This window comes from Hetaerina americana, unplaced genomic scaffold (genome assembly GCF_022747635.1).
Source record: "Hetaerina americana unplaced genomic scaffold, ioHetAmer1.1.p SCAF_5, whole genome shotgun sequence".
NCBI lineage: Eukaryota > Metazoa > Arthropoda > Insecta > Odonata > Calopterygidae > Hetaerina > Hetaerina americana.
In genome coordinates this window covers 7,657,755-7,678,208 of record NW_027287095.1, presented here as the reverse complement: position 1 = coordinate 7,678,208, position 20,454 = coordinate 7,657,755, and the positions used below count along the sequence as shown (strand labels likewise).

General features: G+C 37.1%; 1 protein-coding gene across 1 annotated transcript in view; it reads right to left on the bottom strand.

Moving 5' to 3' along the window:
* Dna2 (DNA replication helicase/nuclease 2) overlaps window positions 1–20,454 on the bottom strand; it is a 52,921-nt gene that overhangs the window by 7,501 nt on the left and 24,966 nt on the right. The window contains exons 10-16 of the mRNA XM_071592021.1: window positions 19,363–19,620; window positions 15,473–15,622; window positions 12,909–13,060; window positions 10,001–10,251; window positions 7,104–7,300; window positions 4,530–4,716; window positions 822–1,052 (exon numbers count right to left, since the gene is read on the bottom strand). Of these exons, the coding sequence (XP_071448122.1) occupies window positions 822–1,052; window positions 4,530–4,716; window positions 7,104–7,300; window positions 10,001–10,251; window positions 12,909–13,060; window positions 15,473–15,622; window positions 19,363–19,620 (1,426 nt within the window). The remainder of the gene's footprint in view (window positions 1–821; window positions 1,053–4,529; window positions 4,717–7,103; window positions 7,301–10,000; window positions 10,252–12,908; window positions 13,061–15,472; window positions 15,623–19,362; window positions 19,621–20,454) is intronic.

Sequence of the window (20,454 nt, the reverse complement as noted above, 5' to 3'; positions counted from 1 at the left end):
ATGAATCGACGCAAAAGATCTAAGTTGCTTCGCTTGGAACGCTCCAACAGAGCCTTGACAATGTTCACTCTAATGCATTTTTGCCCAAAGTGAGCAAATGCAACATGCAAAGCACGGGTAGTTTATTTATGTCCAAAGTCAACATAAGACAAGTGCATTATTTCGATATGCCAATAGCCTCTGCTATCTGTCTAACCTTAATTTGATAGTCATCCAGTACCATTTGGTGAACTTTTTTGATGTTATCGGTGGTGTTTACAGTTTTTGTCCATCCCGAGGGCTCGCCATCAGCCAAGCTGGCATGGCCATGTTTAAATTCAGCAGCCCAAAATTTCACGCTCATATATGATGCTGCAGAGTCCCCATACACAGAATCCAACTCATCTTTGATTAGCGGAGGCATATTGCCTTTCAAAAACAAATATTTAATTATAGCTCAATTAAATTCTTTTCCATTTTCACAAAAAAACCTCACAACGATTCAGTCAAACAGCAACCGAGAGTCCAAAATGGCAGAAAGTTTGGTGAGTGGATTTTTCCTGGATGCACAAACACATTTCCCAAATTTTGTTTAACAGTGCTGCCATGTTTATGCTGAGGTTGGAGGCTTCTCAGACAACCTTCACACATGATGTACCATTTAGAAACTTACGTCCATAAACTTTCAGCATAAATTATACAAAATTAATTTTCCAAAATTTTAAAAACTTTTAGGGGTTTCAACAAATAGTTCAGTATTGCAACAAAATGGAAGCCGAGCAAAATCATGGTAAAAATGCAAAAAGTAGAGTAGGAATATATTTCTCCACTTCCCAACTCACCATTAAAAGAGCTTTGACCAAATAAGATGTGACAGCAGCCTCACAAATGTTAGCATATTTTTTCCGAGCATCTTTACCATCTGCACTATTCACTCCAAAATGCTTCGGGTAATAATCCTCTCCACTCAGGTGAGAGGTGCCTCCGGTATCTATGAGCACAATAGATCGCTCCATTTCTGATGAGAGAGCCTCAAGGAGCCATGTTTCCTCTGGATAAGTACTGGCCAGATCCTGGAAGCCAAAAGGCCATTAGTGAGGGAAAATTTCATAAAAATAGACATTCGAAGTCATATGAAATACATGCGTAATAAATCAAAAAAATCTAGAGGAAACTGAGTATCCGCGGATGAAACGGGAATGCTGGTACGATCACTGAGGCACTGTATCTGCAGTTCTTTGTGCAATTCATGTCCCCTCTCCCCTAGTTCAGTACTCCCCACCCTCTCATACTCATCTGCACACCAAAATGGGGAGAGCAAGAACCTTGCAGCCATCAGGGGCACACAATCAAGTCCACTTGACAAGTCTGCATGTGAGCAACAACCAACCACCGATCCACTGCCCTCCTCCACCCTAAAGATGATGCAAAACTCAGAGCCACACAGCCACATTCTGAAAAATATGCTAATTCCAAAAAAACTGTGATTCATAGCAAAGTTGCATCTAGAGAACTTATTATGGGGCACTATAAACTGTTCCATGTACTATTTAAATGAGCCTGTGGCAATGAATTATCATGAGCAAGAGCATCAATATAATTGTCTTCATCTTCTGAAAATGAGCTACCATTTGTATCATTTGAAAATAATATTGCTGTGTTTTGTCAACATTTTGATTTTGCTGCCTTTTTCTATTTTGGCTAAAGCCACAGCAGGTAGTGTGGCAGCTCAGTGGGTTCAGATTCAAATCCAGGATATTCCTTTGAACACTCCCCACATAAATCCAAGCTGCCTGTGATTTTTTTAACAACAGATCTCCCTGCATGATGATCACAGGGAACAACCCCTCACTCCCTCTCCTGCCTTCAAGGGCAATGGAATTTCGCATGCCGTAAGAAGTACTGTAATAGCATGTAAGTTTGGGATTAAGACCATGATAGAGGCACTTATCACTTATAAAAATACTCTAGTAACTGCATGCATAAAAAGTGAAACCTCACATCGAACAGCAGCAAATATTCTAGAAGATTGAAACACACCGTCATATATCTCCAGGTTTATGTCCAAAGTCCTAGATTTTTTCCATATCTTTTACAGTAGCCTGTTTCCCAGGTTATTATTAGATTTTCCTGATGCGTGGACACCCCCTATGGCATATAGTATGTGCATCTTGCCATTTGCATTACCGAGGCTAATAACAGACATCCTACTACGACTTGAATTTTCTCCAGGGTTGGACGATTTTAGGCAACTCGGGAGGATAAGGTTATTAAGCATCATTGGAATACATATTAACATAATAAATGTTTATAAAAACTACAACATTAACATAAATGAAAAATCCATGCATTGAAAGAAATTCCATGGTTTTAGAGTACTTGATGGTAGCCTTGAAGATATGCTTGTATGAATGCCACTATCCAATAACTTTCAGTTATGCATTTCATGTGAAAAAGATTAAAAAATTTGATGAAGGCTGATTACATTAACAATTTAAAAAGTCAATTACTTAACATAATTTCAACAAGTAAAAATAATAATTTTAAGCATTTTAATAGGCCCTCTAAACTTTTCTTAATGATAAACCAACACATTTTAATTAACCAACCATTAATTAATTATACCTTAGGTCCCATTTAAAAAATCTTTCAAAAAATATCTGGTTTGGCTCAGGCAAGGAAATATGGGTTTTGCTTGGGGTAAAAGTAGATCTGAGTAGAAATAATCATGCATTACCATTTCTTACATAAAAAAAGTCATGGACCTTGTTGAATGAATAAATATGAGCTTTCAAAATGGCTCTTTTATAATATTGTTCTAATTATTCCATTTTCTTATAAAGACAGCAAGTTTTAATGAGTTAAGATAAGCTCCAACCCAGCAGAATATGCCATAACTTAGCCTGGCACAAACTATGGCATTAATATAAATCTCAGGGGCTGAAAAAGAAATTTATTTCAAATGAAGCTGAAATGGGTCCGAGTTTGTTGCATGATCTTTGTTGCACCTCCAATACGTTGCTGCCATTTTAAAAATGTATCAATTATACCTATTTATTTAAAGTTACACACCAGTTCAATAGGTAAACAATTATCACATAAATTCATCTGGCAGTCTTTTAAATGATAAGACAAACCCCAAGCAAATTTCAACCTGTTACAAACATTAAAAAGCATAGATTTTGTTTCTGTAACACTCATTTCAAATCTATTACACTGAAAACAATGTCACAAAGTTATTAATCTGATTGCATATTATATTGGAAAGCTTCCCAGTTTGAACCATCATAATTTAAAATGAATGAACCATTTCATTTAAAAATCTATTGTTGGGAGTCTTGCCAGAGTAATGTCACTGCTGAGTATTAGGCAATCATACAACATATCTGGGAGAAATCATTGAGCTGGACAGGTTTTACATCTCAGGAGGGAGTTTCATCAGCACTCCTACCCTCACAGTCCGGAAATTCTGGAGGCGAGACAAATACTATCATCCAAGATATATATCTCAGGATGCATCTATTTTTGTCAGCATCTGGGATTTTTCTCTGAACACATGAAAAATCAATAGGGAATATTATAGCTGCCTTTAAGCCTGACTTAATGTAAGCAGGTACGGTGAGTTTTATTTCTTTTATCACTTTCAGAATTCTAAGAAACTCACTTTTCATGAGTGTTCCATCACATATTTTTCCATTTGCATGCATTGAGATAGTTGCGCCACACAGCATTTAGAGTTCAGAAAAAGTCAACGTCAAGTGGCTGGCAGAGATGTGTTGTGTGGGGAGAAACAGAATGAATGTTTAATTCCTCACCACCCTTTACCACACTGATGTGACTTGAAAGATTGCAAATCATTAAAACTTCCAGTCAATTTAACTGCTTGACATAAAACAATTCAACAACTCACAGCAGAAGTCACAGTGAAACCTGCTCACAAAACTGCTTCTCACTTAAGAGGTATTATAATCACATTCAAGCATCTAGAGATTTATCAAGTTCCTATTTACCCTGATACAGCTACCACATTCACAGGGTACTAGTGCCTCCAAGTCATCCCTGTAACTAGGAAAACACCCTGTATTTCTAGTCTGCCCTTCAATGCCTATAGTACCCCTGGAACTACCTCAAACGTAGAGTTAAAACCTCTGCAATGATTTTATTCTCCATTCTCATCCTTTGAAACTTATTCTTCATGTGTAACTTTCTCTTCTTTCTGCCCATTAAAATAATAATGCTGCAAATCTCTCAAGAGGGTAGTAGGGGAGATCAAATAGCAATCCCTCCAGAGAAAACAACACGCCAACCATTCCATTGGGGTGGTGCACAAGAAAGTCAAGAAATATGATACTGTTTTCTCTGTGGAATAAATATAGCTCCCCAACTGAAAGTGTCATTATATTGATTGAGTGTAATTTGAATAAAACAGGGTATGATAAGTAATTGGTACTATAAATATAATATATATATATAAGCAGGGTAATTAGTCATAGCACACATTAGAAATATACTTCACTGAATATTCAAACAGTCATTAACTGAGAACATACCAATTTCCCAGGAAAGTGAAGCACAGAGTTAGCCACCTGTTCATTTGCACAGATGAGCCTTGAGCCATAAGAGAGGTCATTGGCCAATTTTGTGATTGCACTGTTCATGCGATATTGCAGATTGAGTGTGACACATGCCTCTGGAGAGTGTAGTGCACTGAACAATGTCTGCTCAAATCCAAGCTTCCTAAAAGAGAATTAAAATAAAACTATACGAAGGCTTATTATAAGGTGCTACTCTCACTTACATAAATAATCAGCTGAGGGGAGAAACTGATACGGAAAAGCATAGTGGAAAATGCAGTGCAAAGATATGGAGAGTACACAGAGGAAGGGTAAAATGATTGCACTCTACAGGTAGGTGAAAACACTGTCAGGAAATAGGAGGGGAAACTCTGCGCACACTGTTAGAGATAGACATGGCAGAAAAAATTAAAACACCAGGTCAGCAAGCTTAGATATATGACATACATGAGGATAGCTTACGCCCAGGCTTACTCGATGGCAAGATTGAAAAGGCATTTGGAAAAAGTGGGAGGAAGAGATTTTATGAACTAATTCATTGCATTTATGAGGGGAGAATCTGGCTGGAGGATTTTGTAGTAGTAATAGTCATTTTATGGGAGGCAACCGACACCATAGGTCATTCGTGCCATAAGGAATGGATAGAATGGGAGGAAGGGTGGAGGGAAATCCGGTGTCGGATTTAGCTTACTCTTATCGAAAGGCACCAAGGGGTCTGCAGTTTAACGTCCCATCCGAATGATGGCATACTCACTCGAAGTGCTCTCCACAAAGCAACTCAAGTAGGGATCAGGATACCACTGAAAAAGATTGACCATCTCCAGGATTCGAACCCCTGCCCTCTGCATGGGAAGCCAGTATGTTAGCCATTGCACCATCCTGATCCCTAAGATTTCATCAGATCAGTGTTAGTTCCCATTCCAAAAAAGAGGAAAGCAGCCATATGTGAGAGCTACAGATCAATAAGGTTGATTTGGCAAGGTGATTTGGTAATTAGGAAGAACACCCACATAAGGATGGAGATGAGGACAAATGACTACTTTGGGGGTGATCAGTTACATATGATGCCATTGCATAAATGAAGTGACTAATTGAAAGGATAGAGTAAAATGATGATGCATTTGTGTTGGAGCGGGCTGCCGTCCCTGGCAACACCAGCTGTGCATTCCCTGGGGGACACGAGGATGGGTGGAGACGACCTCCTGGAACAATCCTGTGGCTTTGGATGGGTGTGTTGTTGGTCATTAGCCTTTCTCTGCATGACGAGACTGCCTCTCAATTCACTTTGTTCCCACACATTGTGCATAGGCTATAGCGCATAGGCTATAATTGTGTCAGTACAATTAGCATTGCTGAGCCAGCCGGAAATGCCTTAAGAAAACTTGAACTGGGAGGACTTGTTAATCTATGCCCCATTTACAATACATAGGTTTGTGTGCCGAGCTGTACCCTCATGCCTCCCTACTTTCCCTTGGGTGTGAGCAAAGTAGAATATGCTGCCAGCACATGTATATGATCCTCATGAAGTTGGATTGATTGCTGAACTGGATTGCGTGCAGCATAGAGGACCTAGATTTGTGGAACGCTATGACAAACTGGGAAACGTATCAAAATTATTGGAGGATCTAGGTTGAGATTCATTCAATAGCGCATAGGCTAAATTACAGATAAAATCTCTTGCATCAATTGACAGGATGTCTTTAGTGATAATTTTGAAAATGTATTATTATCCCCATTGTACCATGGTAGGAGAGTTCATGTCAATAAAATTAGAAAGGTTCAGTGTAGAACATATAGATTTAAGCAGGAGGGAAAAGTATTTTGCGTAATCACCCACTGCCACACACCCTAGCAATGGCTTCCAGGGTACCATGTAATGCAATGTAAATAAAAAATACAGCAGAATGCAGTGCATATCGAAGTACCACCAATTAATCTCTTAAAGCATCATTTACCAGGACTCAAAGAAATTTCTAATACTAAGTTAAGAAAATGTCAGCATCAGAAACATGGAAAAAATCCACAACTTTTTGCTTCCCTTCATGTATCAGCCTGGTGGTTTCGATTTCTGATTTGTTCGCTATTAAGGACTGGTAAAATTAGCTCGTTATGCTGTTTGATTGAGCTGTAAGTTAACCACAACCTACCTCTTTCCAGGAAAAGTGACTGTACATTATGATGAGGATAACCAATGAGAATCAATATTATTATAAGTCTTAAAACTACTAAAAGTACTTTTGCTGATGAATCCTAATGAGAGATGGCCCACATAAAATGTTACAACTTTGCTATTTTGAATTACACAAAATATTTAATATCAAGAAGTACCTCAGCATCAAAATTGTGTTTTCTATTACTTGAAACGTTACTTAAAACATTAATGTCATTATGCAACCTTTGAAAGCTGTCCTATTAAGCAGTCAAATGGCAAGGAACCAGTGATGTACTTACTCCTTGAGAAATTAACTTTAATTCTCGTCTGGAGTGTGCGTGCAACTTATGAAATAAATAATAATGGTGAACACATCATAATAAGGGAATGTGGTCAACCTTGCTTGCTGGCTTCGAACAACAGGTGGCAGTTGCTCCGGGTCACCCACGAGAATGAAAACTCTGGACGAGAAGATTGGCCTCAGTGCGATGGGCAGGAGCACTTGGCTGGCCTCATCCACAATGCACACATCAAATTCCCGCTGGGCGATCAGGGGATGCGAACCACACCCCATGCATGTGACACCCACCACTGTCTGCAAACGAAGCAAACAAAAGGGGGTGGGGCACCACAATAAAATCATCCATAGAACAAGTCATTACCAAAATGTCTATACTAACAGAGATGACACATAATATTACTGACAAAATTATAAAAATAGAAGGCATTGTGCCATCAAAAAGTATTTTATACTAAATTTTTTACATTAACTGAAACTATATACATTAAATGTGCCTTTTTTAAAAAAATAAAATAAATATGATTTGTTTAAATATTGAATTTTGCTCCCTTTTTGGTCAACTATCTAATGCACTGATGAGGCTATGATTTTAGATTTGTCATGCTGGCGAACCCAATTATTCTTGAACCTCTGCATTTTTCAAATTTAAAAATTTTGTGATCCCCCCAATATCTTGTAAGTGACCAAACTTGATCGTTGCCACCAGGAAAATCTCCTATTTGCAACGTAACTGTAAAATAAATAATAAATAAATCCACAAAAGTCTTAGGCATCACTTTGTGGTAAATACTGATCATTTTCGAAATGAAAACATAACTTATTCGCCTGAATAATGAAGGATCCTGTGACTTCCCTGGCATTATGTTGAGTGATATCATCTTAGGTCTTCCATGGGGTTAGTGTCTCCATTACTGCCAACGTTTTGATAACCGACTAAGTCATTGTCCTCAGGGTTTCAGAAGCCCTAAGGATGATGATAGAGTCGGTTATTGATACATCAACACCAATGGAGGGACTAACCCAGTAGAAGACCTGAGAGCATTTCACTTGTGAAGGTAGAAAAAGAAACTTTCCACATCCGCCAAAAGGATTTCACTTAGCCTGAATACATTGTTTTTTCCAATCTCTCTACCTTTGAAAGTCATATTTGCACTATATTCAAGTACTTGTAATACATAAAGAGTGCGCTCTGTGTCTATCTATTTATAAATGCTACACTATTAATAAATTGGGCAATAATGTTACCATACTACAATGTACAAATACTACTGGGAAAAATCTTGAGGTAAAAGTTGAAATTAAATAAAAGCAAAATTGTAATAACTTTACATACAGTCTTGTTTGCTGGATTGTCTTTTACATAACTTGTGTTGCCTTGTGATCTTGGTAGCTCTTACAACTGTATTTTTGAGTTCATAAAACCAAACCTTGCTTTTAATTAATTCAATGATGGATAGTGAGAAGAATATTGATCACACTGAGAAAAAAAATTTCTCCAAATCCCAAGTCAACAAAGGTATCTAATGAAGTGTCATATGAGCTCTAAAATACCTGCGCATCAAGAGCAAAAAAAACCATGTACAAACTTCAAAGAAATATGGTATTCCAGAAGCAACTATATGTTTACGGCAAAAGCATTAAGACATACTCATTCAACTGTGTTTATTCTACGAGGAAGAAATTGGAATAACCTCCAAAAGGAAGATCTGAAGATCAAAAATCATATCCTAATAATGTGATGGGAAATTGAAAGTCAAGGGTTTACATATGGTCGAGAAGATATGTTAATGAAATGATGACAGTTTTGGAAGTGTCAATGGAATTCAGGATTTTAAGTCTTTTACAAGTATGCACTTATGTACGTGTATGAAGTGTTCATGACTTGGTGTACATCACATACACATTAGAATAACTTCTAACAGCTTCATCCCCATCTTGCTAAATTCTTGACCTGAAATTTCCTGAGGGTTCCTGAATACTAAGGTATGCTGATGGCAGTAGTTTTCCTGAAAGAGGCAGACCATATTGGGTGGTGTATGAATGAGTCATATGGTTGAGCTCTCCGAGGATAAGATAATTTCAATTCTTAAAAGGAATTTTTCTATTTCTATTTTTTTTAAAACAAAGGAATACAATTAAGTTACATTTTTGGCTAAGTTGCAAACCCATTAATAAACACATTTCATACACAATAAAACACAGAAAATTCATGTTTTTAATTTCCTCAGAAGTGGATTGTGGTAGTTTTTATGCTGAGCAGAACAGTTATTCCTACTGGACAGTTATTTGGAAAACCTCTGTTTGACCAACTCAAAAGAATGAAAATTTTCCAAAACAATAGTGGCCTCTAACAAAGAAATCTGATGATGTATTATTCTCTTGGGGTAATTTCACACAATAATATCTGTTGGATTTAAAAGTATATAAGCTTGTATATTGTAGTATGTGCACAGAAAGTCTAGGAGAATTATACAAAGGACATCAGGACATCCATTAAACACATCGGACTAGCCATAGACAAGACGGTGGACTAATAATTCAAATAGGATTCATTATAAGTTTCAATATAAATCCCAAGAACATCGTTTACGCACCTGTTTCACTATTTCGTTTGAATCACATTAAATTTTGTAAATATGATATGTGTTCTTGCCTGTTTAATCAAAGCGGTGATCTCCTGGCAATAGCGGTAATCTCCTGGCCCCCTCCCAACCTTCAGGGCCATCAAAAGTCACAAAAATAACATCTTATTGTATAAAAGCAATATAGCACTCTCAAATGAAAGCACAACACTCGTGCAACCTGGATCAAGAGATACAAATATCCTTAAAAGTCTTCCATCAGATAACATGGTTTGAGCACTCTATCGCTGGTTGCTCTATGAACATCTATGCTTGTTTAATAGGACATCGTTTTCCCACCCCCCTAAAGCAATCTCCTTATACTCTAGCTAGGTGGAGAGTCTTACGAGATGTCACCCTTAGCAGCACGCACCTTCGAGAGTAGGGCTGCTTCAATCTCTTTTGGCGTTTGGCAGTCGGCCACCAGGGTCGACTCACTATAGGGCAGCAGGCGAGCATCCACTGAACGCGAGGCCCCAAGACGCACCACACAAGCACCATTGCCTGCCTCAACCAGTCGGGACAGCACATTGTCCACCGATGAGTGTGTGTGACCTGTGACCAGCACACTGCGCCCCAGAGAGACCAGCGCTTGAACCATCACCACAATAGTGGCACTCTTCCCTGCGATGCAGCAAATGTGAAGGAATCATCTCATCCGAGTCAAGAAGTGCACAAGAACCACAGATTACACATACATAATCAATGGAAAACTATTATACACATGAAATCCCATACCACTTAGAAAATTTAATTATCAACATCTTTTCTGAACATTCTTTCAAAAATAAACACATAACAACAATAAACATTAGATTACATTCAAAAGGATAACCAACCTCTTTACAAGTACCATCATGTGAAAAGAGATTAAAGTAATGGAAAAAGTATTAAATAAAAGAGGTGCGCAACCATCTACTGTAAATCAATTTCTGAAACTTCTCAAAGTGTGCTTGAAGCAGAATTATTTCCACCTCAAAGGTAAATTATACATGCAAACTGAGGAGTTAGATTTTAGCTATCCATTACGTCTGCTTCTCGCAGAATGAGTAATGGAAGACTCTGAGGAAAAACTAAAATTCAAGAGTTGTGCACAACCAGAACAACTGTGTTTACTGCCGCTTTGTTGATGACATTTGCAGGGTGAACCAGAACTGATTGGCAACTTGACATTTTTTTGAACTCCATAAGTCGAGGCATTAATTTCACATATGAGAAAGGAGTTATGGTCATCTCAATTTTCTTAAGTCAATATATCTACTTGTGGCAATAGCTACAAGTTTACTATTTTCTGGAAAACAACCTCCACTGATCTAGTTATACAAAACAATTCCAACAAACACAACTCTCAGAAGCTAGCAGCCTATCATTCAATGATTAACAGACTCATTAGCACCCCATTCTCTTGAATTTCTCCAGAACTTGAAACCAATAAAATCCATTGCTTCCAACAACTGCTCCAAACTGGAACTTATTGACAAGATTCTGTATAAAAAGCTCTCTTCACGCACACACATTCACTTATTTATAGAGGTGGTGGATACAGGTAAAGGGAGAAAACAAAAGGTATGAACTGACCTCTTCGGGAGATTTCTCATGGAGAGGCCAGTACCTTTCCAAGAGAAAAATGTCAAGTGGCTTTTTATAACAATGACAATTTGAAGAATTTATTCACAAAAACTAAGGACCCTGTAACACCTAACGACAGAAGGGCTGTGTATAATTAAAATGTAAAGACTGCAATACCATTTATATAGGATAAATGGGAAGATCATTTAAGACAAAAAGTGAGGAACATAAATGGTGTTTCACTACTGCAAATATTGCACACTCCTATTTCATGAAACACTTGAGGGAAGTAGGGTATAATAGCAATTGCAACCCCAATATCCTTCATCAAGAAGTCAAGGGCTGAAGAATGGATTTTTGAAGCAACTCAAAATAAGAAAAAACACTGATAATGGACACTTAGTAAATGATATCCTTACATTCCCCTCTCCTTGATGCCCGGTACACCTATTAATCCCCGAATGCTGAGACTCTCCCCTCCCTCTTGTACCCAATTCACCTTCCTTCCTACCCAGCAAGCCCATGGATGGTCAGCTCAACCATTCATGCCTGTTGCTTTGTCCTTTTCCAATACCCCTTCCTCCCATTCCCTTGACCAATCACTAGCCTTCTCTCCCTTCTCCTATCTCCTAATCCCCCCCTGCTCCTTTTTACACTACTAAAGGGGGGTATGTGAAACTATTCATATCAGTTCAATGATTGATATCCTTATACCTATGACAGTGATGGTATACCCACAGTGATGGAAATTATATCCAGAAAATTCCCAGGAATTAGCTAATTTATGATTGTTAGTTCGCCATTGGTAACAACAAAATTCAATACAGCAAGTCATTTTGTAGGGAATGAGAGTTCCTGTTATAATGAGATTAAACTGCATATTGCTGCTTCATAAGCAATGTTTTTGTACCTAGGTTCCAAATAATTTGATTATAGTTCAGTACAGTTCCCAAAATGAACAGGGGTAAAGAGCAGCACACTTTTATAAAGTGAAAACTGCAATCAAAGATACACCAAGGGAACGTGTTCAGAATCTCATCTGAGGAATTGGAGGAGGGCATGGTTGAAGCTTCTCAGTACTAATGAGGAGAGAGAGGAGCCTCGAGCGAGAAACCTTCAATCTAACCTGCCCATTGTTGAGCCAGAGCTAGCAAAGGACAGAAATGGATAGATGATAATAAGGATAAGCGGAGGGCATCGATGGAAATTGTTATCACTTGAGACATGCCAGATTGCTGCAATAATTATCCTATTCTTCCACTGTTTTGGATGTTGAGGAAGTAATTAATAAAAAATTCCCGGAAAATTCTGTCGAGACCACAAAACTGGGTATGAGTGGCATAGAGATTGTTGCAGTATGTCCAATTTGTAGTATATGGCTAAGATTAAAAACAAGCCAAGAAAAATTAAATTGTCCCTTTCACCTTTGGCCGTTAAGTACTGCATATAACAATTCACAAGAGATAACGATTTCTGAGAAGCCTAATTTTACATCATAACGTGACAATGGGAAGTGTTCAATTAGTGATAACAGGAAGTGGGCACCATACCCTTCTAACCTCATCTTACCCCCAATGGTATTTGCAAAAATTGGGTTTCTCTCATTCAGGAGACTACACATTTTTGCTAATGGGAATTTTCAAGCATGATTTTTCCTTGCCATATATTGAGAATTGCCGCTAGCTCATGACAGTGATGATGGTTACACACACCTGTTCCAGGCAATCCCTTGATGAGAAGGTAATCTTGTGCAGACAGGGCACTCAGCACTGCCCTCGCCTGGCTCTTGTTCAGCCCCTTCAGAATTGAATTGCACTGAGACACCACAGATCCACTCAATTTCTTTAGAAATTTTGGTGCTTTGCTGAAAAGAAATAAAGAATTGCAAATCATTTTTCTTTTAACTGTAGGTGAAATTTGTTTTCAGAAGAAGGATAATTTTCAATTTCAATTTTTAAAAGTACATATCGCTACAATATGCTTGACTCTACTTGACCTGTCATTCTCCTGATGGCTAAACTCTGTGAGAGGTGGTCAGCAATTAGATAGCTTCTGATTCAAGGATTTCCAATTTTTCATGCATAAAAATTTGTTGTTCATAGTTTAGTGCAACTATTTTCACCTTCTCAATTCATCACTGTAATTCAACTGACACTGCTCAATTTATACAAGTATGGGCAAATTTTTCATCATTTCCCAAGAAGCAGAGCATTCATGAGTGGATAATGAATTAAGGAAAATAGTTTGAAAAACACGATGGTTCACCTAAATTAGAATTCCACTCAAGGTAGGGAGTTACCTAATTTGGATTTTTGAAGTTCTACACCTGAGACTTTTTTAAGCATCTTGATAATTGCTAACTGTACCATGATACTTTTTTACTTTTTTATTGCAAGCATTCAGGAACTACAAATGCATAGATTTATTGCAAGCATTCAGTAAACAAATAAAATGGATGACGATGGATGCAAGCTCATTGTGGCTTTAAATAAGAAGACACCATGTTCCAGCTAAGAATTGATACATATATTTCCTTGAGGGTTAACTGTTTAAAAACAGAATGAGACAGGGGTATGAAATGTTTTTTTTAACTGGGAAATATTCTTTAAAGACTCAATAATACAGGAGAGTATCATTAGGCACTCACTGCTATGTAATCCACCATTCCCATAATGATCAATTCAAATGCTGTGATATTCTGACTTAAATAAGTGCCTGAAAAATACTACTCAGTCATAGTGCAGAGGTTAGCCCGATTAATCACACAAACATTCCTTTAAAAGGTATGAATGAGATGCACAATTGTTTACCTTCTTGCATAATACATTGAAAGTTGCTGGCTAAAAAAAATTGATAGGTCATTTATTCATATAAAATTCAAAAGAAGAAAATATGCGAGTCATTTTTCATTACACTATCAATTACCGATCTTTGTTATGCTAAAATAACATTAGTTCTCTGAAATTTCAGGTTTTACTGGTCAATTCCAGGTTTTTTCAGGATTTATTCAGTTTTTCCCATTCCCAGTTTTCAAAAATTCATTAATGACTGCCCCCCTCCCCCTTGTTGTTGATTTGCTACCCTCATGGAAGACTGGAGATGACTGCAACATGCTCCACGAAAATACCAGTAGTTTTTTTGGACTATAATTATGTTTCATCAATTATTATTTAATATAAACAGACACTTCCCTTACTGATTTATTTATGAGTATAAACTGTAAAAATAACAAAATACGCTTAAATAAAGGGTAGATAACAATTGATTACCATATGTAGTTGCTGTAATATTCCCTTATTACTTTTTTCAACATTAACCCTTAAAAGGTTGCATGGCATTTGGAATGCTATGCGGTCATGCATGGTCTAAAACACTGGGTTTATACACGTATGTGATGGAAAATATTGGCTTTTAAACAAGAAAATATGTTTACATAAAAAACAAATCATATTTATTAAATTTAGCATATATTTTATGCTTTAATTATATAATTTATATATATTTGCATCATATTTGATGTACATAATATTTATATCATTGATTATTATAATGAGATACTTGTGTTTTAGACTAATAAAATTTGCTGAAGTAGCTTTAGTAGTATTTTTCATCAAAATTTAGCATTTGGAAATTGAATGCTGAAATAAACTTTTTACAACGCGATCTGCATTGGAGAGGCTTCATTTTCCTCTGAAGATTTTTTTTCTTGATCACTGCCTTTAATGCAAGCTACACAAATTGTGGCAGTGTTCTCTCAACAAATATATTTCGATTACATTTACAGCATGTTCAGCTTTTCTTGTACATTTTCCATGGGCAAAAGTCACATCTTCCCTGGCCCTCATTTTCCTACAAATAAGAAAATGGTACACAAGCTGTGAAAAAAAAGTAAATTAATCACATGACCTTGGAGCAGGAACTAATCATTCTTTGCTAGTTAACACAATATGACTTACTGAAAAGGTATTAAAAAAGCCAAAGATGAAATGATAACATTTGTTTAATTTGCAATGGTTCAAGAGTGGTATTTGATCATTAGGGGCCTAATCAATGGATTAAATTGCAACCTGACTACCCTCACTCTGATTAAGAGAGTGTGGCCGCATCGAGACATACATACCTGATCGAGAATTGTCAAAATGTCCATTTATTTCCTTATAAATAGCAATATGAACTAGGAAGTCTTATAAAAAATCACTCATGAATTATTTCCCTGAAATTCAACCAATTGAAGAGGTTCAGTGAACAATAACTAGCACTTTTTAAATGCACTCACCGATCAATGAGTAGCTGCCTCAATCTGTCAGCAGACCATGTATCAGACAGCAGGAGACCCAAGGACGTGAGGCAAAACGATGATGTCATTGAAGCATATTCGTACTTATCGACATGGAATCTGCATCTCCCATAACGCTGCAAAAGGTCCCTGCATTCCTCAGAGAAATACAAAGAAAGAAGGATTCTTCATTTAAACAATGATTCCATTGCAATAAATTAGTGAGATGTAAGATGGTTTCTGCTGCGATTTCATGGAAGCAATTGTTGGTAAATCTTCGTGACTTGTTAGCGTTATGTGAAAATCTTCGGATTAATGAATAGGCTGCTTTAATTTCTGGGCACTATTATTTCAAAGATGAAATTAATTTAGAATCCTTAGTTTTTATAAACAATGTCTATGATGGCAAGATAATTAAACCTAAATTAGGATATTTACCCAAAAATTGGCAATTTCAACCAAATGATTCACCAGCTACATGATAAATATTCCCTAGCCTCAACCTTCTAGATTAGTTTCTCACCTTAATTTATTGTTTAACTCTTAATTGTCATTATCTAATTCTGCATTAATGCTCTTCTATTTCCCTCTCTCACCTAGCTTCTTAATCTGATCTTCTGCAATCAATGGCTTCCTCATTCTTTCTCTATTTCAAGCTGTCTCGTTATGTTGTCTTGTTTGCAGCTATTTTAACCCCTTTCCTGAGATGCTTCCACCTTTCTTCAGCTGAATCCACCCCTTGTCTTCATCCTACATTTTATCAACTGCTTCCTGTTATTCCTTTTTATCCCATTTGAAGCTTCTAAATTATATTTCTTACACTTCCCTTTATCTCTCCATTAAACACTTTATTCATGCTAAATTATGACCTGAATTCACAAATACTCCCAGGAAAGTGTGCTAATTAATGATGATCTTCCTAAATCAATGTCTGACCATAAAATAAAGATAACTGGATTTGTCTTATGTGCAAGAGCTGCCATAGATGTCACCATGATCCAAGCAAAATATTTTTAAAATTGGTCAATGTGTATTTAACATAATATGCAATGTCAATATTATATAATTAAATATATGTCCCTGAAGTTTGAAATTTTTGGAATATTAGAGCAAAATTCAGAATTAACTAATCTGTAGGGGACAGAATATGAGGATAATTACAAAAGTTCTCGGAATGGAATTAAAATAAACAACTTACCTCAGTGAATTTTATTTTTGAATGTAGTCTCACTGTACACTAAAGCCCTTGGTCCAGCGATGTTCCAATATCTTGATCACATCTCGAAAATTAGATTCCTTCAGAGCTAGATTATTAGAGCTAGAAAATTAGATTCCTTCAGGGCTGCAAAATACCTGTCTACTTTGGCTGTTACTTCTTAGTTTGAAGAGAATCTCTGTCCCCTGAGGAAAATTTTGATAGCTTGGGGAAGAGATGGAAATCTGATGCAGCCAAATCAGGTGAATAAAGCAGTTTAGGCAACAATTCATATCTTAGTTCATGTATTTTCGCCATGGCAACAACACTTGTGTGTGGAAGTGCATTGTCCTGATGGGAGATGACTTTCTTCCACGCCAAACCTGACCTTTTTTCAAGTATCTTTTGCTATAGTTGGTCCAGGAAGTGAGCATAGCATTATCCAGTAATTGTTAGACCAGTGGGAAATCCTGGGGTCAGTGGGAATCCCTTTCACATCCCAGAAACCTGAAGTCATCACCTTTCCAGCCAACCATATTGCCTTTGCTTTCTTTGGGGGTGGTGAATCAACATGTGTCCTCTGCTTTGACTGCCATTTTATCTCTGGGGCATAGTAGTGGACCCAAGTTTCATCTTTGGTCACAAATCGGCTCAGAAAATCTAGTTGGTTTCTCTTAAATTGGGTCAAACATTTTTCAGAAATTTCAATTCTGACGTGCTCGTGATCCTGCATCAAGAGTCCAATCTAGTGGACAATTTTCTCGTACACAATTCCACTGTTAAAATGTGGTATGCCCATTCAGATGACATCCCTACATCTTTGGCGATTTCTCGCACCTTCAGTCGGCGATCCACCATGGCCATTTTATGCACTTTTGCAATAATTTCTGGGGTAGTGGCACATTTTGGCTGACCACTACATGGATCATCATCTAAGCTGTTCCAACCAACTTATACTCGTTTGTTCACTTGAAAACAGTTGAGCATGAAGGAGCAGAGTCCCCAAGGGTGTTCTGAAAGTTGGCATGAATTTCCTTTGCTTCCATACCTTTCTTTAGAAACTATTTAATCACTGCTTGAATCTCAATTTTTTCTACATTAACAAATCACTATACCGGAAAAAAAAACCGAGAGGCATTGGCACCACAGATCTCTTCCCAGAGTACTGGCGTATTTACTCATAAAGGATTGTCTATTACTAAGTGGGAAACTCATTGCGCAAGCACTGATGCTCATGGTGGTGATTCAGAGAACCATTCAAGCTACTTGTCGAGGAAAATTGAATTATCTTCATTTGCCTTAAAATTATTTTATTTTTGGAGCTAAGGGATTGGATGGTTAGGAAATGACCACTGGTAGAGCTCAGGATACTCAGTGTGGGGCAGATTATCTTCAATTGCTCAGGGTCTCCCCCTCTTCGTATTATCCTCACAGATCCCATGGGTGACGTTGTAATCTGCCAATGCAAAGGTCTGCTTAACTTGTAAATACTTGTAGGTCCTCTTAATTGAAAATACACAAAACTTAAACAGTCAACTTGCGAGTATCCAGTTTCCAAGTATCCATTGTGCAAAACATCCATGCTATTCTCTTTTCTCAGAACCTCAAGATTTGAATAAAATCACAATTGTTAAGATATTTACATGCTTTCAAACTGATGTAAATTTTTTAAAGTAAACGTTTGAAATACCTGGGTTTTCTTCAAAGTTTTAAATGTTTATCACAAAATCAAAGGTATCCCATAGCATTTGTATTAATATAAATATTTTTGTTCTATCTGTTATATCCCTTTATCAGTTTCCCTTGTGTTAGCCCAGAGGATTCCATATTCTCCTTCGAGGAGAACAAATATATAGCTTTACAATTAAACAAATAGTAATCAACTATCTGAACTGCATTATTTTATTCGATATCAAACGACAAATATGAATCTGTATAAGCGATCCTTTTTTAAAATTCATCATTCACCGGTCATTTGTTTTTTCCTGGCTATGTGATTACTTTATGTTTGAGGAAAACATGTTCTGTAATTCACATTATGATAGTCCTGCGTTCTTGTAATTCTATAATTCTACCATTATGAAAATGGCTGAAAAACATAAATAAATTTACTTTCCATTGCTAAAAAATGTGAATTAATCACAAGGAATGAATAGGGAGAGTCTCCAGATATATGATTTTATAGTATGACCATATTTTCCACATATTTCGGTTATCCATGCTTTATCATACATCCATCAGCACAGATAATCAAGAGTTTACTATAAAAGTTGGAAAACACTGTGATTTATGATTCTAAAATTAAACAATTTCAAGTAAAAGGATTTTTTGCCCTATAAAAAGAAAGTACAATATACCATACAGAGGAGCATATAAAGAACACCTCATTTACACCCTTTAAATAACAGCAGGTAAAATTTCTCAATCATATTTCGTGAATCTCCGACCAGGGTAAATAATAGATGTTTTAATTCACTATGTCAAGCTATGAAGCTGGCCTATATTTCTTGGGACCAGGCAGCTGCATATTCAAACATACAATCACATCAGATACAATGAGTTAGATCAGCAATGCATTTCCTTCCCATGACAATTTAAAACATCCAATTACAAAATCAACTGGTTAAGAAGAGGACAATGTGCCCCCTTTGTGTAGGAGGGGCCAGGCCAATGAAGCCAGCACTTTCACCCTCACCTGTCAATGCTGATACACAGTGAATCCACATCGGATGAGACAACAGTCCCAAAGGCTACGGCAACACGATGTCTCCAACTGACCAGGACTCTCTCAGCCACACCAAAGGTGGCACTGGGCAGGTGGGGGCGGACGTCCACTGGCACACTCCCCTCTTCACGCACAAAACAGTGGACAATGAGGGCATCATCTGAATGGCCCCCAGGATGGCGCACTTCCCGTATACGCAGGTCACTGATGCACCTGCCCATCTTCTCTCTGAGTATACGGAAAGAAAATCAGAAGGATGGTGACATTCAATTAGAAATTCAAATCCATGGAACACAAAGACAATTTTCAAATGAGTCCTCGGGCATGAGGAAAGCTCTCCCTCACCGACAATGAAGAGAAAATGAGGGCAGGAATGGAATTTGGTCAATTACACAATGGAGAAGAATGCCACAACCACAGGAGGTACAGGATAATTTGATTATTTTATAACCTGATTTAACGCCAAAGGCATCCATTCTAACATCATTTTAAAGGCCTTCCAAAAGTTTTTTTTATTTTGATTAATTTTGCTAAATAGCTGGTATATTGGGCTAGTTTAAAGGAATATTTTCTGATGTGGCATAGCCATGAGGAGATGGGGTCATTATGATTCATGTTGGCATTAAGGAGGATGGATAGGGTAGGTATACAGGTGGTAAGAGTGATAAGTAGAAAAGGAAATAAAGGTAACAGTGTTAAAGGGAGGGCTAGAACCCACAGACAGGTGGTAATGACTCATAGCACTGGAACTGAAGATGCTTATTTTACATTAAATCACTGAAGAAATCTTTCACATAATTATAAAAATCCTTAATTAGTAATGCAATCACTATTATTAAAAATATTGCTATTTTTCATTTGTTTAATAAATGCCAAACATCTGTTAACACATTTTCATCTCATTTAAAGGGGCAATCAAAATGTATTTTAATACAGCTTGATGTTACATGTAGGTTTTCGTGGTGCCTCGTATTATAGCTGTAATAACTGCTGTCAGTCCTCAGTTGACTAATGTGTTTACAAAAAATAGAAATCAGCTGTAGAATAAACGAACAAGTTAAT